Consider the following 22788-nt stretch of genomic DNA (forward strand, 5'->3'; position numbering starts at 1 on the left):
CATTTGGAGAAAAAAAAAGACGAATCTTACTTTTTCCTATTTTTGTCCTCCATATATCCTAACGCCCACCCCAAACCCATTTCAAGTAGACTTTGTGAATGTGTTGACGGATCCTGCTGGTTTCGCGATCTAGCAACGAATATTTGTTCGAGGATGATTTAAACATCAACTCATTAGTGTTGCATGAGTTATTGTCATCACGAGGTAGAGGCAATTATCTACAACAACGAGTAATGTACACCATGTACACTGATCACGAGTATGAACGTTGTTTGACTAGTACGTGTAATATGAAGGTTTAGATTACACAGCTAATGATGTAACTTTTAGATATGCCGAGTACAGTATTCGTTGATTCGAAGTCATTAGCTCGAGAAGGTAAACGGTATTCAGTGGCGCCAATTCCAGGAGAGGTGGGGCAGCTCCAACCCCCTAATGATAGGACGAACTTTGCATTCTGTATGTATTCACTCTCGAATGCCTCCTTTAACATGGATTCCCGCGTCGTTGTGGATGTAGAGGGAGTGGTAGAGGGAGTGCGGAACTAACCATTAAATTCTCCTTAAAAGTCGCGGTGGCAGCGGTGGGATATAAGCCCAAGCCATAAAAATGACAGGTGAAATTCTCCTTGTGCAACTAAATCATCGGTGTGTATGTATGTTTAACATGTTCTGATCATGTCAAGTGGACCCTTCCAAGGTAGATGTACACAAAGAAAAAACCTAGTTATGAAAATACTGCTTGACGTCATAGTTGATTTATTCGCCCAATTATCATCGGTTTCATGATTTTTATCAGTGTTTGTTTTAATCTGCTCGTCAGACTAAGCAGAGCACATAAACGTTCCGGCAATAAATCAGAAATTGTGAAGGTGTTCTTTTTGAGATAAGGTTTGTGGACCAATCAATAATTTCATTACGTTTGCGCAAATCTGACTATCCAAAGTTCGGGATTTTCATGTAAATAGCCAGCCAGGCGATCGATACGGCTCTACTCAAAGGCACTATGGGGGTCGAAATGAAACAGATTCTTTAACAAAAATCATCCCAATTTCTCGTTTCTCGATTTCTGAGCTCCTGTCACTCAAATAAAGAAACATAATTGCTGATAGCTTATGCCTTAATAATGTGACCAACCCCTGTCCAAACGTCTGTGAATATACGTACATAATTTGAATCACCACATGAATATAATTTGCCTCAAGACAACTATCCCCAAGAACAAGTACATCCAGGAAAATTACCCTCCCCCCTCCCACAACAACTAATACCCCTTTGTTAAAACTGTGAGACACGATACTTGTTGGCGTAGAGATCGTAGAAATGTTGCTTAAACACTTGATTTCATATGGGTGCAAAAGCCATGGGTTGTTTAAGGGGGTGGTAGTGCAAGGGGATAGGTGTGCTGGGATGGTGGTCCGTGAAGATGTTGTCCTAGCTAAAGAATATATGAAATTACCACGATCAATATATTTACGTCATGACGTGGCATGTGTGTGTGTGTGTGAAGTGGCGTACGCAGGATTTTTTTTCGAGGAGGGGGTTTTAAAATTTGAAAATCGCGCCGAAAATTTCGCAACGACTCGGCCAACCGATGAATGTTAGTACATTGTTAATTCGTTAACCTACCGTAACGTGATCAATAAAATGATGCTGAATTCATTAGCAGTTTCAATGCTTGAAAATATCAAGGACAATCACTACCATAACAATCCTTCAGGACTCTAGACCCTAGGTTGAGAGAGAGAAAATAAAAAATTCATCGAATATTTCTTTAATCTTAAATTTCTAATGAAAGGGATGAAAAGCTGTAAGCCGGTGTTGATCTGCAGATAATTCATTTTCGTAAGTGAAATATTGAAACAGTCGTCAACTGAAAGTGCATGCGAGATGCGAAATTGGATAGAAACACGATAAAGTCTCATTTCAGTGATCATGATAATATTCTGAATTGATAGCAGATAGGCATATTTGTGAGAAATAAATGAGAATCTCTTCCAAGCGGAAAGCATCGAGGTAAAAAAAAAAAAAAAAAATCGGTGATTGGATTGGATCACGATATTATTAAGCACATCGGCCGACCAATTCAATTGTTACATATTCCTTCTCATTTATACATTTTTTTCACTTAGGACGCAGTTTTAGAAGGGTTTTTAACGTATACGCGCGCACACACGCACACCCACACACAATACTAAGAAAAAAGAATCATCCACTCGAGCATTAGTACGATATATATGATGTTAAAGGGGGTGCAGCATGGCAAATACTGGTTAACGCCATCTACGAGTTTGGACAACTGCACGTAAACTAATGGACTTGATTAACGATCAGCGCGCGCTAGCGTTAGCGAAAGAGACCGAAGTATTCACCACGCTTCGGTTTCGCGTATTTTGCACGCAAATGAATAATGCGGTCGAGTCGTCCGTAGTCAGCGTCAGCAACAATTTTCATGCCATTGGCGTCATTTCGGTTGCGTTTTCACTCACGCTCGAACCTGTGCAGTAAATTAGCCCAGGATAGGCTACGCAAGTAATTCAGTGCGTTCAACCCTAGGTCAGCAAAACAACGCCTCGTGTGCATGCATGCAGCGGGCATTACACAGTTACTTGTACGACACATGCTTCTGTGGCAAATGCGCCGCGGTAATTCCCCACACAAACTGCATTCCTAACGTCTCCCCCTGGATCCAGTACCCAGGGTTCTCAGTCATGTAGAAATACAGTAAGCGTGCGTGACCACAGGTTTTCCAGACACCCCCTAAATAAAAAGAGGATTTCCTCTGAAGCCAAAATACACCCTAAATGAGATTTCGTGTGGTTTAACCCGAATTCACACCCTAAACGGGTGCTGGCACGCGAAGTATAGGGGCTTCTGTGTGTTTACATTGGCAAGCTAACGTAACCGAAAGTTATAGAATACCGGGTTCCCGACCAGGTATTAATTCGGAGTCAGGATCTAGACAAATACCCCTAATCGCGTACAGCAGGAATTTGAAAATGTATCCTTTTTCTTGAAAATTGACGTTTTTTAACCCCTTTACGCGGCACCGCGCTGACGACGTCCAATCTAAAATACGCCCCTATACGCGTTTTCTTGACAGTGTGCAAATTGAAACTATGGGCAAGAGGTGACTCCAATAGGTACTATTGGAGTCATCGAGGCCTATAGTTATAACCATGTACCTTAAAAAGAAGGCAGGGTATATTTTGTTATATAAAAAAAATCAACAATTTATTTTTCCAAAATAACAAAACATTTTAAACATTTTGAATTTTAATAAAATTTTAATACAAATTATTAAAAAACAATTTTTATCAGAAATTAAAAATTTGCCCAGCCGTAAGTAGTTCTTTAAGTTGATGTACTATTTACGGCTTAGTGTGTGTAAAATAGTGTGTTTCATTTTTATCATATGACACTCTTTAACCAATCAAAAACCAATAATTTTTTTGATGCAGGATATAATATTATATTTGACTGGGACCCATTACTATACTTAACCCGATTTCTAACCCTATACCTAATCTAAAACCCTAACCATATACTTTTCACAAAATAAAGCTGGAGCGATTGTCGCCAGAGCTTCTGTCAGATCACCACGATACCAATTCGTCAAAGCAAACTCAATGGTATAGATAATACACCCCCCCCCCCCCAACTAAGAGTAGGAATATTGCTGCCAATGATATCGAGATGTGAGAAACCTCCCCAAACCAATTTCTACTTTATAAATTCCTCACAAAGGGGAATTTGAACGACAGTGAATCAATCTACAGCTTGTTATGCCAAGTAATCCTTGTCATTCAAAACAGAGTGTTATTCATATATCGGCTAATCTATCATTCATCAAACAATCAATCAGCCACCACTTTACAGTTAACGAATCAAAATACTGTGGCACGGTTGGCACCCAACTCACATTTGAAAATTCAGTCATCACCACTTACACAAAATTTGCCATGAAAAAGTAGTGCTATTTCGTTGTTCTATATCACTTTGTGCACAAATGACATAGCATACATTTTACCTTGTTTATACAATATGTCGTAGAGAACACATTTCCCCCCTTTTTAATTCAACAACATCGAATAATAAACATGCCACTGACTATGAATAGAAATAACACTATTGATTTGATTGGTGACTCGGACATAATTGTTTAATATCCAAACCAAATAAGAGCAGATGTCCTGTGCATAACATCGATAATAATTTCAGAGTCATCTCACTTTTTGATTCATTTATTTCAACGTTCACAATATATATGTAGATAGTTTATCATTTAACATGTTTTTCGAGTGTCTCTGCACATTTTGATGGCAGCGCGTTTTTGTTGAGTAGATTTGTTTGTGAAAAATCAAATGCTGTCATCATTGTCAAAGTGCGTCGCTGTAAAAATTTTCATCAATTGTGAGTGTCCCTTTTTTTTTTCCTTCAAAGCCCCATTTGATATTAACGATTCCAAGGCATGAAAGTTATTATCGCAATCCATATATAATCAAAAGCGATGATGAAGTAAATTACTCATTTGTAAAATGTGCAGGAGTACTAGAAAAATAAGATTCGTATACTATGAAATATCTTTTAAATTGTTTATAAAGTTCGTAGAAATGCATTGCAATCCAACGAATCCATTACTCGCATGCGTTCATCATACGCAAGAGCGCCACTGAGGCTTTTAATGCTGATTAATTGAAGAAACGGCATGGTAACAATAAACATTGTACGTAGATATCGCTATATTTTTATCAGATGATTACATGTATATGGCATTCGATGGAAAACCTCCGGGAGGGTTAGCTGTTATACCTTCAAGAGTTATGTTTTATATGTAAAATCAATTCTAAACGAGTCACATTCCGTCTGACAATAAATGCAAATTCGCAAACTCTCCAGAATTATTAAAACTTGTAAAAAATTAGGTACACATTTGACATTAGTTTTAATCTTCCATGAAAGACGTTATGCACATTATAAAGTAGTTTAATAGCTAATTCCGAATAAACCTTTATCAATTCTCCTCTCCTCATACTTTTTTTTTTAGTGTTTAATTATGATTATGCAAGTCATCCGTGAATTTCATGAAGTGTGGGAGTACCCCCACTCACCTATATGTCCTATAGATTTTCTAATGAAGGCATTGATCCCCTTGGTATATCCAGTGAATAGGCTTTAATTTGAAAGCAGGGCTTGATCAAACGGTGACATACTTTTCTCTTTATGAAGACAGGTTGTTTGCAAATTTTCCAATCCGCCCGATCAACCTGTGGAATTAACTGAGTTTCAATGCCATTTTCATCAATTCATTTCTTTCCAGAGTAAATGGAGCATTTAGCGTCGCTAGGGGACTATTGATATTTTACAATTATTCTATGCAAGGCCATACAAATTCAAAAAAATAACAAGGATTACATGTATCACAGAATATTTTTTCGTTTTTGTTTGTTTGGGGGGGGGGGGGGTATTTTCTATACGTGGTAGGCACTTGCGAGGGACCTATTTGTTCAAACGAATTATGAATATGATTTATTGTTCTCATTAAACATTGCCATAATTCTGAGGTTATTTATCAACTTCGTTTTTTCATGCGACAATATAACTTGATAGAACTCATGCCATTCATTTATTTTCCGATTTTTCTTTAAACCTTATCAACAATAGAATATTTTGTAATATCCAACTAAGAGCAAGAATGCAAGAATGACTCTCTGACTCTCAGCAAACGAATAACGAAATATTTGTTTACGATTTACGCTACGGTCACAAATGTTCGTACGAACGATAATTTCGTACGAATCTCCCTGTTTTTCCATTGTCTTCCCGAATTTCCATTGTCTGAAAATCGTTCGTACGGCGTTCGTAGCAGTTTGTAATGGCATTGGTGACCGAGGCATTAGTTTTAATTCAACATTAACGAGGAAACAAATCAAGACACATTTATTGACTCACTAATCACCATGTGTTACTTGTATGGCGAACACACCATGTCACCATATGTGATTCTCAAAATCCCTGGCCTAAATAATCATTCATGAGTGACCGTTTTACCGTCATTCCATCATGTCCATACTTTGAACAACCGACCTCCTTTGCTAGGTCTTGTCATTTAAAACATCTCTGTTCATGTGTAAAGATATGTATAAGCAATCTCTCAACATCATACTTAATTATGAAACAATCACCCACTCTGAAAGAACACTGGTTATGACACGAATTCAAAAGTTGTTGTTGTTCTGCTCTATAATTATATCAGTTCAGTTTCTACAGTAATAATTTGTGTACGTTTAAAGAGTCGCTGGTCCTCGTGTCATGATAATGGATGACCCAGAGTCTACCTCCTCCCGGACTTTCTTACAAGGCAGGTACTTCCTCCACTTATTAAACCTCGTCACGCTCTTGTATGCATTACGGAACGAACGCATCATCCAAGCGTAGAGAAATGGGTTAAGACAGGAGTTCACCCAAATGAAAAGGTTTGTGAATCGGTGCAGGGGCGTCGGGATGATGCCATTCTTGTCGCTCAGGACCACGATAGAGAAAGGACACCAACAGACGAAGAAAATGAGAAATAAGAGCATAAGTTTTTTGGTCAATCTGATCTCCTCTCGGCTAAGCGTGGGGGCACGATTGCCTGCTTTAGGAGCAACGCCTTTGCTGGTTGAGTGATGCCTCTCACTGTTGCGGTTGATGGCATGAACAGTTATTCTGCTCTTCCTCACTACCCATAGTGTCAAGGCATAATATGCAGGCGTGATGGTCATCGTGGTGATTACTCCTGCAAGGAACAAGGTCGAGCAGTACCACCAATCTCTCTCTGTTTCGCAAAGCATGGAGCAGTGTCCCAGGTCAGAGTTGTATCCCACGTCGCCGAAATCCGCAAGTTCGGGCAAGATGACGATGAGGCAGTTGAGTGTCGCCAACACGCTGAAGGCTACAATAATGACACATGCGTTACATTGCTTGTGGAACACATGCTTTGGACGGGTAACGGCGACGTACCTTGTGATGGCTATGAGACCTAAAGACATAACGGATAACGACAGACATATCAGAGCCGCGTACCCTAGAATGTCACAGTATATGTCGGCGTAGGGCCAACCTCCATTTAATAACGTAAAGATGAAGAATGGGGCCAAGATTGATGTTGTTATAAGGTCCGTGATGGAAAGGAATATGATGAAGATATTGCCACGGGTCCGGAGAGTGGGTGTGCTTAACACCGCTGCTATCACCAAAATGTTTCCAAATGTCCCCAGAATCGACACAAAAATAAGGAATATGGATTCAAAGATTTCTGCAAGTCCAGTTTCGAAGTCCTCTTCATTTCCAGCAGTGATGTTCACGTCTATTGTAACACCTGCTACCGTAGTTGCGATTCGAGCCATAGTTCCCGCCATTTCTTTTCCCCCTTACGAAAAAATGTGTATATTTAGCCCCTTCCCGCTTCAGCTCACTGCACTTCAGTTGAATTTGGTATTTTTGTCAATTAGGAAGGGGAATTATTAAAGTACAAAGAACGACAGATGAGTGATGGTGTATAGCAAACACACACTGACTTTAAGGGAAAAGAAGTAATAACGATGAAAGAACATGCTCAGACCGTTTACTTTGAAGACATGCACTCAGCATCTTTTGGCGCCTTGTCGAAGGGCTCTCCCCTAATCCATGCAATTGTGAGATTTGGTGTTTCTCGTGTAAGCGTTTGATACTACGAGAATTGTTGATGAATAAGCAATTAATCCATCATCCTGATGATGCTTCATACTTCCTCAAAGAACTATAGAATCGTGTCTCCAGAAAGCAATTTGCTGTTAATCATTAAATTGACCATTTAATCATTTGTGAAACTTCGAGTACTGTGAACGTGTCCGTAGACAAGTCCTAATATTTATTCAATGATGATTTCCGAATGAATCCAGAGGAGTTTGAATTTTAGCCATCTCCTCTTTCACACATTGGTGTTAAATTGCTAGATCGATGTGACAAACCATCGTCCTATGGGGACCACCGCGAATATAATTGCCGTTTCTAGAATGGGAGCATTGAATTTTAGTTATATACGCGTCACCAAGGACGAATCAAATTCAAAATAGAGAAATTGATTATCAATCGTATGCAAAGACGTGTTAACGTATTGATAGTTCTATATTTTGCCCTTCCACCGACATTGTCAGAGGAAAGAAGAAATTGATTTTCACCAGTCGTTGCGCACACCTTTAGTACTGAATAGTCAATTCCAAAGTCAATTTTAGTATCCGATCTTCAGTAGAAAGTCGCGATGAAATTCGTTTTTAAACCCGCCTGTTTCACGATGTTTTAAAAGTTTGGTGCACGCCTTGATAGTTCAGTAGTTAAACTGTAAAAGACTCGAAGTAAAGGAAGAACATATTTACTAGAATGAAGTTTGGTTCCTTTCATGTATGCACGTAGTTGGCATATTCTGCGTGTTCTTGAGAAAATAATGGTGAACAAACGATGTGAAGGCGCTGTTATTTTGTATGTGCAATAATATTTATAGACCCAACACGGCATGCCACGAAAAGTCAGTTTTCTGTTTTCCTCCGTTTTCTTGAAAGTGTCGACGGTAAACAAAAGCTGATAAACTTGGCATTCTAAAACTGTCTTGGTAAACGTCAGATCGAAAAGGCTAAATTACCTCCCCAAGGAAAATAGTGGTGTTTATGATGATTCAAATCCTTTCTCGTGGAGTGTCGTTTTTGGCGCCCGTCGATATCCCAGAGTCAAAGTTTATCTCGACGTCATCCATCGAGTGTCTGCTTTGACGGGTATGAATGCCGCGATTGAACCAACTCAAACACGCCACAAGTGGGGTCGGTCTGCCAACAGGTGCTTGTGCCCAGTGGAAAATACATCAAACACCGCTTTTCACTAATTCGCGCTTTGATCACGTGCGTTCTGATGCGTTGTCTATATTTTTTTCTGAACAGAGATAATTACTTTAGATCGCGGCTTGATATGCGATTTTGGAGAGGGAAAGTCCTTCGTAGAATTAGTTGTCGCGAATCGAACGTGAAATGCGACTGAAAAAATTGAACAGCTAAAAACTTTGTTTTTGGTAGTTCAGCAGTCAACTCATCGCGGGAATGTTGAGAAAAATACATCTGTTGCTTTAAAAAGTGTGTCAATTATTTAACCCCGAAAAAGTCGAATTATCGTTAATGTAGTTGCTGGCATTGTCAAATCCACCAAGTTTTGGCCAATCAATTTTGTTTATAGATTCCAGTCTACTATCGATTCTAATGCCCGCCGATTTTCTACCAAAGAGCGTCGCACAACCCTTTTTTGTAATTATCATGTTCATTGTAATTACAATGTCACCTCAAGCAGCTTGACATTGATGACGATGCAATTTGGGATGCAAGACGCTGTTGATATTATTGCTCTGGCATCCATGATGTTTTTTTTTCTTCTTCATTATACTGTCATATTTCTTTCTGATGTGTCAGTTCATGTAATTATGAGGATGATGCTAATGTTCCTTGTCTTATCACTCCTTTCTAGGCAACATCCATTTTCCTTTCCCTTTATTTTCTTTCCCTCCATTTTTTCCCCTCCATTTTCTTTCCCTCCACCAGGCGCGTACACAGGGGGGGGGGGGGGGGGGGGGGGGGGTTTAAACCCCCCTTTGGTATTTTTTTTGTGTAAACCCCCCATAACCCCCCTAAAAACCCCTTCCCCCCCCCCCCCCCCCCTTTGGTTTTTTTTTTTTTAAATTTTTTTTAAAAATTTATTTAAAAAAAAAAAAAAAAAAAAAAAAATTCCCATGGCTGACCTAAAAAAGCTGACCTTACCCCCCCCCCCAGGAGCAAAATGTCAAATTTTCAAATTTCGAGACAAAAAAAAAAAAAAAAAAGTTACCTCTTACCCCCCCCCCCCCCCCCCCCCCCCCCCTTCTGGTTGTCCACCCATATGTGTCAAAGGTCAAATGTCATTATGATTATAAAATTATGCCCCCTCCCCCCAAAAGAAATCTTACTATCACGATATCTCAACAGCCATTAGAGTTCTGAACTTCAAACAGTAGTAATCAGCATCTGCATAAGGAAATAAGCTGACTGGGTTGGTGGAATAATGTCAAAGGTCAAGGGTGAATATAGATTTTGTTGTTGTTCTGGTGCTATATATGCACATCCATTTGAGGTATTTAATGTACTTACAACTTTGCACAACTATGCATCACCCAACATAGGAAGATATATGACGTAGATTTATTGGTTCAAAGGTCAGGTTAAAGGTCAATGGTCAATACACATAAAGTATTTAGGATTGTATTTTTTTTATGATAAATCAAGATTATCAAGAACCATAACAGTTTCAAACTTGGTACCAGCATGCATCCCCATAGGGAAAATAATAAGGTCAAAGGTCAGAGGTTAATCGAATACAACTAGATTTTGTGTGTTATTGTGACTATGGTGCCCTCCTTGGGACATGCACATCTTACTGCATCTTTTTCCTACAACATCTTTGTATTCCTTCATTTAGCACATTGCCTTTTCATCTGTCATCACTAAAATTGAATTGAATTTTGTTGCTCCTTTCCCTCCTTTAGTAAAATGTTGCTCCATGCAAAGACTAGACATGTTTTGATGGAGAGACACTAATATTTATGAGTTTTGGTTTTATCATATCTTTTCTCCTCCCTTACCTACAGAATACATTTGTTTGCAAATAGCTGATGATCTAGGTAGTCCCAATTATTTTAATGTCACGTGGCAACATATGAGATTCATATGTGTGTATCTTCTCTACACCTTAATTAATAGGGAAATAATGCTAAACGATTCTTTTGGCTTGTTTTATTCCTATTCTTACAGGATCAAATCAAAGAGTGGTTCACTGAAGTCAGTACTAATGGAATTCCAACATCAACAGAGTTCTCCCTTAGTAACACACTCGGAGACCAGGTCCAGATTAGGGCTTGGAACATCGCTGGTCTACCCACAGACAGCTTCTCTGTTGAGAATGGTATCATTATCAGGTTAGTAATTTGTTTTCTTTCTAGAAAATTATGAGTATTTTTCTCTGACGTATATTGGAGAGGCAAATTATACTAGAATTTGATATATTTTTAGTGATCCATTAATCAAAACCTTGCAATCAGAGTACCTAAAGACAGTACTTGAAAATAAAAACAGTACTTGTGGTAGACTAAAATAGATCACGAAGAATAAATGCATAATCTAGGTCAAGCCTCCCCCACATATGAATTTCCCAACATGATATCCTCTCTTTCAAAACAATACAAATATTCTACCATCAGTCCAAATAGCTTGATTGATCCGTTGGAGCCAGGAGGGCATTAAATTATATATTCTAACACAGAGTTTAACACCCTTTTGGCTGCAAACAGATGACATTAAACTGTAATGATAAATTAATGTCTGTATTTTGTAGTGTATACATGTATGAATGATGGAGTTCCCTGTCGAATATCTATGGATTTTATTCATATTCTTCATGGGACAAAATCGTTGAACTTTAGTCACGGAAGGAAAGCAGGAATAATTTGTCATAAGATTTCAAGGGTCTACTTCATCTTAAATTACCTTCTTGGACATAATTTATCATTTCAAGTGAACCATCTGTTGTGGATTATGATAAAAAGTAACTGCCCTTTGGTATTCAAGATCAGATTTTTTAAAAATGTGTGTGTGGGTGTGTGTGGAGGAAGATAAGGGCTTACATTAAAAATAGAGGATTCAGGAAATTTGGTTATTAAGGGCCTCTTACAATGAACCATGTTATGCTCATGCACATTTGACACAGTTAGCTGCCTCAGATTTCAATCCAATATTATGTAGACTTAAAAGAATAATAATGAATATTTCAAAGCTTCTAAAGCCTTCTGATTAAATATCAGAAAAAATTGAATGACTAGTATTTTGTCAAATATTTTTCAAGTAAGTAATGGAATGATATCAGGTTTAAATGGTTAGTCTTTAAAAGGGGTTCCTTAGCTTTAAATCGTATAACATGTCGGTGGTCATAATGGCCTGTACACATCATCAATCATACAGAGAGGAGAGGTCAAATGGTCAGCATCAATTTGATTTTATTTTGATTTTATTTTATTTGCCCTTTTTGTTTTCAACAAAGCATCAAATAATCAATGATCAGTGAATCAAACCGAGACAGCTGCATTCAAGTTCTTACGTCTTTTGAATAATAAGAAATATAACCATCAAACCAAGAGGCAGCTGTATGGGTGGATTATTAATTCTTATCAATTTTAATAGCGGTATAGTCTTTCTATTCTTTATATTTTTCTGCTCTTATGCCTTATCAGCTCAATATGTCCACACCACTATTATGACAAGATTTGTGCTGCAGGTGGATCGAGGCTTCCTTCTTTAGGAAACTAAATCTTTTGCACTTTATTGTATAGTTTTCTTTAAAAAGGGTGACCCTTTGCATAAAATATGTCTTACATTGAGAAAATCTATGCCCAATGATGTAGTTAAGTAAAAAAAAGAGTAATCTCTATTCTTTAGCTTTAAATGATCCTAGACAGATAAAATGGTTTGATTAATTTGATGCCCATTATTGCCAAAGGGATATTGCTAAAGGGATATTGCCAATGAGATATTTCAATATGAGATTGCAAATGACCCTTTTATCAAGTGCATGTAAGGCTCAGTTCGATGATACAATATTTTATTCATTAATACATGTACAACTATTATGAAAGGATATGGTGTGTTGCACACGCACTTCACATCCATTAGTTAATTAAATTGAGTGAACATGAGATTAAACTGATATTATCATATCACTTTAAAATGATTTCCCTAGATGAATCGAATATCCTGGGGGGTGTTTCATAAAGCTGTTCGTAAAGTTACGCATGACATTACGAACGACTTGTATATGAAGTGCCAGATAGGATGCCCAAAGTTTTTTCTGATATTTCCAATAACCTCAATTAAATTATGGCCAAAAATATACTTTGCATTGAAATTGGTTGTTATAATAAGAATGTTAATCTACATCTGCCCAGTTCAACATAATAAATAATAATCAATAATGATTGAGCATCCCATTTGGCTTTTCATATACAAGTCGTTCGTAAAGTCATGCGTAACTTTACGAACGCTTTATGAAACACCCCCAGGAGGGATTGAATTATTGATGTGTTTTGGAGGCACAATGGCACATGAATAAAACAAACAATGCTTATTTGTCTGATAAGGAGGCAACTGCCTGCCCTAGATGTAAAAGTACATTGACTCATTATATTATATTAGTTTTTTTTTAAAGTTTTTACTTAGGTTCCTGTTTTCTAAAAGATTCTATAAAAATAGGTTTTCTTCTCTCCGTAAATGAAAATAAATTTGTTATTAATTTTCACTCCTTTGCATAAACTACTCAGACATAATCCTATCATTGTGAAATTACGTGCAATTTAAATTCCACTGCTTTTAATTACCTCAGCTAGGGCATTTACTTTTAAAAATATGAAGTAATTCTATCATTCTCATCCACCCCTATTAATAAACTACTGATATCAATAAATTTATCCCCATGAAATCCCTTGCTCTCATTTCAATACTGGTGGTCTTAGTTGCCAAGATAAGAAACTACAATTTAAGTTCATCACAGATTCAAATATATACCCCTGATTGGAGTATGGGATTAAAAGACGATGTGGAATAATTGAACATGTACTATTTCTACTTCTAACATGTGATTTCCAGACAAAACGATTCAAAATATCATATTGCTATTACCTTTATACCCCTCTAAGAAGATGAAAAAAGAAAATGGGAATGGGAAAGGGGGTTGGTCCTTTTTTGTAACGAGGTAAAAACCTGAATTCCGGCCCTAGCAATTTAGTTTTTTAGCACGTTTCAAGCTTTTTCCATGTAAAATGTAGATAATTTTGATTTTTTTCAGAGACATGAATTTTAACTGGTAACCCTATTTGTTTAAATTAACACTGGAAGCTGATTCTACCCCGTTTTTATTGCATGAAGTGAAGCATGGGTTTGAAGATACATGCTATGCCTGTCACCAATACCAACAAACAAAGTATAAAGAGTTTTGCAAACTTGTTCTTGCTTCCTACAGCAATGCCCGTCGATGGCCACTCATGATTGATCCTCAGGGTCAAGCCAATAAGTGGGTCAAGAACATGGAGAAAGCCAACAACCTTCATGTCATCAAGCTGACCGATGGTGACTTTGTGAGGACTCTCGAGAACTGTGTCCAGTTTGGTACTCCTGTAAGTAATAATTGGCAGATTAAAGTGGGGGGGGGGGGGAGGGGGGGGGGGGCTTACGGGTTAGATGAAAGTCAAATTTAAAATTATGACATAATCATTGTAGTAATATTGTTGAAACAAATATTTTATTTTGATAGCGATCCTCCTTATCATAGTGTAATGTTAATTTTATTAGGGTTATGACAGACTCAGTGAAAGCTTATTTGAGATCCGCTTGAATAGATACTGGTCATGATATTCTGACATTGGAACCAAGGCAATTACAAAGACCTTTCTCTTTGGCTACGCTCTCATGCTTACCTAATTCATCATTGAGGCACGCATGTGCCTGACAAACAACCAGCGTATGAAATTGTAATATCATTCCAAAACATGGGGAGAATGAATGAGAAAATTATACGGAGCAGGAAATTTGCTCCAGTTTTTAATTAAATGGCCTTGGATAGATTAACAGGTTGTAATTGAAGTGTTTTTGAGGGCTCAGAGAGCAACACATGTATAGACCTATATTTTTTTTTTCTTTCAACACATTGAGTGGGTTCTTGTGTTGATGTTCCGTTGTTGGTATTATTGTATTTTAGTATACATGTATGTTCAGACAAGATGCAAAATGTATGTGGCAGAGAGACAGCAACGGGTAAGCAGGAAATTCAGAGCAGTAACAGAATAGATAGCTGAAACTATGAAAACTAGGGCACATCAGAAGGATAAGAAGGATATCATTTTTATTGATGTCAAAACATTGTCATTAGGGCATGCCATTTAATTACGTTTTCCACCAATCAGGTTCTGCTGGAGAATGTAGCTGAGGAGCTGGATCCCATCCTGGAGCCGTTGCTCCTGAAGCAGACGTTCAAGTCTGGAGGAGCCATCTGTATCCGTCTAGGAGACAGTACCATAGAGTACTCCCATGACTTCCGTTTCTACATCACCACCAAGCTCAGAAACCCACATTACCTGCCTGAGACTTCAGTCAAGGTATGATCTAGCTCTCTTTAAAGCCCCACTGTACTGCTTAAAGCTACTTGCGCCCTCTATTAGAAAACAATGCCTAATCGGTGCCTGTTGGTCCCCCATAATCCCTTTTTCTTATGTTAATTGAGAGCTGATTTGATGAGATAACCACATGTCAGTGACCTTGCACGGAGGTCTAATCCCCCTTGGCCATACTGGTACAGACAGGCTTTAAAGAATGGAAACCCTAAGGATACTGTATGACCTTTGACAATAATGATATGTTGGACTTTCAACAACAAAAAAGATTGAGGACGGTGTTAGTATTGAATGTCTTCTTACATCGCTCCTCTAGCTATGAGACATATGATATATAGATATTCATATTCAAGTATGAATAAACTTCTTATCATTGTGAATCAAAATAATGTTCGATTTTTGTCATTGATAATCATGGATATTTCTTTCTTCAAACTTCAAGGGATGTTTTTCGCTGACAGTCTGAGAAAAATTGATTAATTTGTTTATTTCTTGCACATCCATTTTAAAATGTTTTTAACCTGTTACCGTTGCATACTTCTTTGGTGTACAAATTGTCTACAAATTACAAAAGAGATAGAAATTGAGCTAACACCACTATATGGGAGCACATCTACATCTACTATAGATATGAACTTTCTACTTTATACATTATACTGACTTTTTGAGAAATTCAACAAATTTGATCATTTACAAATCAGTGTTTAATACATTACTAATGTTTTTAAATGTTTTTAACTACTCAGTATCCTTAAATCGATGGTAACTAATTTTCAAGCTTTGATTGTGAGATAGATTATGTATTTGCAGTCAAATCATTTAGGGAAATATGTCATGCTATGTGTTTAAATACAATCAAAGGCACTATTTTGAATGGTACTACGACAGGATTAAACATACATCAATTCAACCTTTACATAAATGCTACGTGAGTGTTTTGTTTAGACTGTTGGGGTTAACTCCTATCATTTCTCACGATCTGTAGGTGACTCTGCTGAACTTCATGATCACGCCAGAGGGTCTAGAAGATCAGCTGTTGGGTATTGTGGTAGCTAAGGAACGTCCAGAGCTTGAGGAAGAGAGAAACGCCCTCATCATCCAGAGTGCTGACAACAAGAGGCATGTCATTGGCTAGAAAATGAGAATTTAAGACATGATCATATTTACTTTTTATTAACTTGTATTTCTTGAATATCTTTAAGATTGGTTGTTGAAAATGTTGTTCAGACCAATTATTTTTGCTTTAGTCACTATTTAGAGCAGTGAGAAGTATCCCTTTTTTTAATGCATTTTATTACAGTGATGATTACAGTGTATATATTCAGAAAAATCTATGTGATCACCATATGTTCTGCTTTTTAATTTTATATATTAGACTTGTAGAGGGAACAAATGTAATTGTTAAAACATACATTCCCAAAATATTTAAGGGTAAGGTAGTCTACATCTGAGAGCTAACCTTTTATCTTTGACCTTTTCACCAGGCAACTTAACGAGATTGAGAACAAGATCTTGGAAGTGCTTTCATCATCTGAAGGCAACATCCTGGAAGACGAGACAGCCATCAAGGTCCTGTCCTCTTCTAAAGTCCTTGCCAATGAGATCTCGGAGAAGCAGGCGGTCGCAGATAAGACAGAGAAGATGATTAACAAGACTCGTCTAGGATACAAGCCCATCGCTACCCATTCTAGTATCCTCTTCTTCACCATTGCTGACCTGGCTAACATTGAACCTATGTATCAGTACTCTCTTACATGGTACGTGATTGTTTCCTTAGAATTATTGTTAGAGGCAGGATTAGCTGAGGCCCATGTTGTGTGATTGCTTAGGAATTCAATAATTTTTCATAACATCTAATAATTGCTGTGCAAAGAAGGACAAAAGTTCAGAATCAATAATTTAAAAAAATCTATAACTTTCATGAAAATAAAATGTACTGATGTTTCTTTTTTATGCGTCTGTATATTGTTTCCTAATAACCCAAGACATAAGCTTCGATCAAGGGCTTTCTGAAATCTCAGAAACCTGTTCAAAAAAGTTTCTTTATATCTCCATAATATGCGTGAAGACTTTATGTTTTGTGTGAGCTACATGTACACAGTTTTAATGAATACAACACAATTTATACAAAACTATACAACGTTTCTGTGTAATACAGTACACTGAGATGACATGTACAACGCTCTCTCATGTACAAACTCATAATACGGCTGTATCTACATCTATTTTTAATCTTCCAGGTTTGTCAACCTGTTCATCAATGCCATTGAGAACTCTGAAAAATCTGACAATCTGGACAAGCGTCTTGAGAACTTGAGAGACTACTTCACCTACTCTCTCTACTGCAACATCTGCCGTTCTCTCTTTGAGAAAGACAAGGTAAAGTACAGACAGACTGTCGGGCCTCTCCAGATGCATCTGTCTGCACTTAAAATGTACTGTCACCTTAAAATAGTTTTCACAATATACATGTATATAGCAATATATAGCATTTTATCTAATTTTATTAATTTTTGGAGAGAAATCTCAAAGAAGAGTTTGTTAAAGAATGATCAACATGTGAAATATTACAATAAAGAATTCATTTTGTTTTAATTCTTGAATGATAATTGCAGAAAAAAATATCTCTTGTGAAAATATGCAGGCCCTAATAAGTCTTAAAAAAAAAAACTTGTTTTAAAGCCACACTGTCCTACTGGTAGCTACTTGCTCCCTCTATATAGAAAACAATGCCTAATAGGTGACCATTGGTCCCCCGTGATCCTCTTTTTCTTATGTTAATTAAGAGCTGAGTTGATGAGATAACCACCTGTCCAGTGACCTTGCAGGGTGCTCTAATTCCTCCTATAATCTAGTACAGATAGGCTTTAAAGTGCCTCAACTATATTAAAAATAATCCCCTCTCTCTCTCTCTATGCAGCTGTTGTTCTCCTTCATCCTGAATACCAACCTACTGAAACACACCGGTGAGGTGAAAGACGAGGAATGGCGTTTCCTACTGACCGGTGGTGTAGGTCTGGACAACCCTCACTCCAACCCCACCTCCTGGCTACCCTCTGCATCCTGGGATGAGATCTGCCGTGCCGATGAGATGCCTAACTTCAATGGAATCAGAAAGAAGTTCCCAGCACAGAAGGAGGGCTGGAAGATTCTCTACGACAGTGGGGTAAGTTAGTTGGTTAACTTGTGTAAACTAGTTAGTTTGTGTAAAATACTTAATTGGTGTAAAATAACTCTAGTCATGAACTCCCAAATTGTAAAATGTCAAAGACTGAGCGAGCTCTGGAGTTTAATTTATACCAGCACTTATTGATTGCATCAATAAAATATCTTTGTGAATGTATTAATTTTTCCCTTACTTGTTGCTAGTTTCACTGTTAATCCAAGGAACTTACATATGTTTATAATTGTACCAAACATCACTTTTATACATATATCTATATATTGTGTCCTGTAATTATTATGCATGTAGTATAAGTCATACATGTAGATACATAAGGGATTTCTTTTAAGTATTGTTGCTATTCAGATGATATTACATGTTCATATTATTTCATCTATAAATAGGAACCACAAAATGAAAAGCTGCCTAGTGACTGGGAGGAGAGTCTAGGTCTCTTCCAGAAGCTCATTATCATCAGGTGTCTGCGACCAGATAAGGTGAGGAATTAAATGCCACTTGTGTTGGGTTACGGTCAATAACTTGATAATTGGTTTCAGCATTTTGGACACTTCACTTTTATTTTAAAAAGAAACTACTTTGGTATACAGGTTCCTGTATAATCCTGTCCATCGTCTAATATGTAAGATAGATTACTTGATGCCCCTCGAATTCAATGGTAAGGACTTTTAATAAGTAAAACCACCTTAACATATATCCAGTAATCCAGTAACACATTTTCTGTCTTCTTTGCTGCCAGGTGGTGCCCGCCGTGCAGGACTTTGTGACCCAGAAACTGGGCAGAAAGTTCATTGAACCTCCACCATTTGACCTTGGGAAGGCCTTCAATGACAGTCATTGCTGTGCCCCTCTCATCTTCATCCTATCACCCGGTAGTGACCCTACTGCTGCTCTCCTCAAGTTTGCCGATGACCAGGTAATCAACGAGTCAAAAATCCTTCTGGCTCAGTTACTACCCTCTAAACAGCAACTAAAATGATTAGCTTTATAAATGGACATAGGGGGAACCTATACACAAATTCCTTTCAAATGAGATGCACAATATATCACAGGTACAGTACATGAATTATCTAGATGTAGAATTATGTAACAAAACAAGGCCATACAATTTGTCATAATCTTTTTTTTCATTTCATTCATGGAACAATTAAACATTTAAATGGTATTAAACCTTATTGAAACACCTTTGTTGTGAGAATTTATAAAAATAACTGATTTGAAAGTTAGATTAAAGCTCATATCCATGTGAAATTTTGATATCTATTATAGAATAATTTTCTGTACTTGGTGAATTTGCAAGGTGCGTTTATATTACAGTTTCAATGAATAAACAATTTCAATGGCGATCACCTTTAAAGATGAACAACTGAATACTTCAATCATAACACAAATGACATGTGCATTTACTTGGAATGGTCTATCCCCACAGGGCTTTGGAGGTAGCAAGCTGGCCTCCCTGTCGCTAGGTCAGGGACAAGGTCCTATTGCTATGAGCATGATAGAGAAAGGTGTAAAGGAAGGTACCTGGGTCCTGCTTCAGAACTGTCACTTGGCCGTCTCCTGGATGTCTACCCTTGAGAAGATCTGTGAGGTAAGACCACCATGAATAGAGTCTAACCAGCTGTCTCGGTGTGAAAACTGGGGCCTGTTTCATAAAATTTGTTATCAATTACAAGTTACAAGCTACTCTTATAAGCTACTGAAATCATGGCATCTGATTGGCTGAGAGCAAATTTATCATAGAAATTTAGCATGTTTTATAGATAACAAGTTTTATGAAACGGGCCCTGGGTGGTTCCTGTATTTAGCATGAGGGCAATGAGAAAATTCGATATATAACAGTTTGAAAAAAAAAGAAAGATTCAAGGATGAGAGGGATTTCTCTCAATTTTCTTGGTCTGCATTTTGTCAGAAATATTGCTAAGATGGAAGATATGAGCATTGTCAATATATGTACTTTTTAATAAATGCTTGGAGGATGGGGAGATTCTTATTCTAAAGGAGTTAAATTTAAACTTAGTTTGTGAAGCAGAGTTTGTGGAGCAGGGTTGTATAACTCAGTTTGTGGAGGCCGTATTGTCTCCTGCAGACTTTGAATGCATGGCGAAGACTGTGTGTGACTGCTTAGACTTATCTACTTGAATAATGTTTGAACGGGTCGTATGGGATATGAAATCGCTAAGGGCTTAACACTGTGCAATCAAACTCCTTTTTTTTGTAGGAGCTGAATCCTGAGGCCGTCCACCCAGACTTCCGTCTGTGGCTGACCAGTTACCCATCCCCTCACTTCCCTGTGGCCGTACTACAGAACGGGGTCAAGATGACCAATGAGCCTCCTAAGGGTCTCAGGGCTAACATCATCCAGTCATATCTTAGTGATCCCATCTCGGATCAAGAGTTCTTCACAAGCGTCAAGGAGGATGTAAGTAATACATGCATTTCTGAGTATCTTGTAAAATGTAGTGAATAATGCTTGTTCACTCTCAAATGTCATTTTCTTTCACAAAAGATGTGTAAATCCCGGCTCCCTAAACTTTAGCTTACAATATTTTCCCATTTATGTATAGTTTTATTGTAAATGCAATATTATACAGGTGCAAGTTAGAGGGAATGATTCTAGAATTGGATTAGAATACTGGTAGAAGAGTCAAGGAATAGTGGAAGGCAAGAAAATAACACACATGTATTATATTACGATGAGAGTAGAATATGAGAATGTAGAATATGATGCATTAAGAATATAGAACACATTGAATCACTCAAGTCAAGGTTTTAAGACAATATCCAGGATAACCTTAACGTATATAAAAGACAACCTGATATGATACTCTTGATACAAGTTTATTGATGAAGCAAGGAATTTATAGTCTATTTATTCTGCAGTTCACAATTACATAAAAGCAAAGAGTTACTAGTCAGGTCAAGATATGAAAAAAAAGGGGTCAACCTAGAACTAATTGCAACAGAAACGATTCCACTTGCATATAATCTGGAATAGCCATGAAAACAACATACTCAAAGTTGACAAAAATTGAAGTGGTGGATCAGTGCCTAATTTGCATAAATTCAAAATGGCCGCCATGTCAGACCCTGGTAGACACACAAAACCTATTTTAGCCTATATCTCTAGATCTTAAACACATAGAACGCTAAACGAAGTGTCTTTACACATGTTTGGGGGTCAATAAACATGATTATAGCATTATCAGCAGCTAACAACTACTCCTTGACTCTTAATTTGCATAAATTTGCATAAAATTAACCCTTTTTAAAGTCAAAATGGCTGCCATGTTTCATGTTTAAAACTATTTCTCATCTGATACTTACAGAAAGTTGATTTAAGTGCCCTTATCCATGTTTAGGGGGTCAAGGAAAAAATAATTATGGCTTTATCGGCAGCTTAGAACTATTCCTTGACTCCTAATATGCATAAATTTGCATATAATTAACCCCTTTTAAATTCTGAATGGCTGCCATTTGTTCATGTTTAAAACTATATCTCTAGATCTTATACACATAGAAAGCTAAACGAAGAGTCTTTACCAATGTTTAGGGGGTCAAGGAACATGATAATAGCATTATAATCAGCTTACAATTACTCCTTGACTCCTAATTTGCATAAATTTGCATATAATTAACCCTTTTTAAAGTCAAAATGGCTGCCATGTTGCATGTTTAAAAGTATATCTCATCTGATACTTAAAGAAAGTTGATTTTAGTGCCCTTTTACAAGTTTAGGGGGTCAAGGAACATAATTATAGCATTATCAGCAGCTTAGAATTACTCCTTGACTCCTTATTTGCATAAATTTGCATATAATTAACCCCTTTTGAATTCTAAATGGCTGTTTTTCATGTTTAAAACTATATCTCTAGATCTGAGACACATAGAAAGCTAAACGAAGTGTCTTTACTGATGTTTTTGGGGTCAAGGAACATAATTATATCATTATCAGCAGCTTAGAACTACTCCTTGACTCCTAATTTGCATAAATTTGCATATAATTAACCCTTTTTTAAAGTCAAATTGGCTGCATACGTTGCATGTTTAAAACTATTTCTCATCTGATACTTATAGAAAGTTGATTTAAGTGCCCTTATTCATGTTTAGGGGTCAATGAACATATGAGCAATGATTATATAATTAAGGTGCATGTATGATTTAATACTTTCTTTAGAGTAGCTCACAATATACGTCACGGTGTTGCCAATTTATGTGTGCTTGATTACAACTTTAAAAAATCATAATTTTCTTTAATATTTCTTCTTGTATTTTGCTCAAACCTTCACTGATCTGTTTCTTTAATTTTTCTGCTTCTGTTAAAACCAACTTCTAATCAGGGTGGACCTCTCATTAAAGTTTGGTGT

General features: G+C 37.2%; 1 protein-coding gene across 2 annotated transcripts in view; it reads left to right on the plus strand.

Annotated features, from left to right (window-relative positions):
* LOC581061 (dynein heavy chain 7, axonemal) overlaps window positions 1–22788 on the plus strand; it is a 100825-nt gene that overhangs the window by 61003 nt on the left and 17034 nt on the right. For both annotated transcript variants that reach the window (XM_030974889.1, XM_030974888.1), the window contains exons 56-66: window positions 10841–11004; window positions 14094–14247; window positions 15034–15225; window positions 16226–16359; window positions 16725–16997; window positions 17481–17619; window positions 18161–18406; window positions 18808–18900; window positions 19161–19337; window positions 19851–20012; window positions 20643–20843. In XM_030974889.1, the coding sequence (XP_030830749.1) occupies window positions 10841–11004; window positions 14094–14247; window positions 15034–15225; window positions 16226–16359; window positions 16725–16997; window positions 17481–17619; window positions 18161–18406; window positions 18808–18900; window positions 19161–19337; window positions 19851–20012; window positions 20643–20843 (1935 nt within the window). The remainder of the gene's footprint in view (window positions 1–10840; window positions 11005–14093; window positions 14248–15033; window positions 15226–16225; window positions 16360–16724; window positions 16998–17480; window positions 17620–18160; window positions 18407–18807; window positions 18901–19160; window positions 19338–19850; window positions 20013–20642; window positions 20844–22788) is intronic.

This window comes from Strongylocentrotus purpuratus, unplaced genomic scaffold (assembly GCF_000002235.5).
Source record: "Strongylocentrotus purpuratus isolate Spur 01 unplaced genomic scaffold, Spur_5.0 spur5_scaffold_7, whole genome shotgun sequence".
Lineage (NCBI taxonomy): Eukaryota > Metazoa > Echinodermata > Echinoidea > Camarodonta > Strongylocentrotidae > Strongylocentrotus > Strongylocentrotus purpuratus.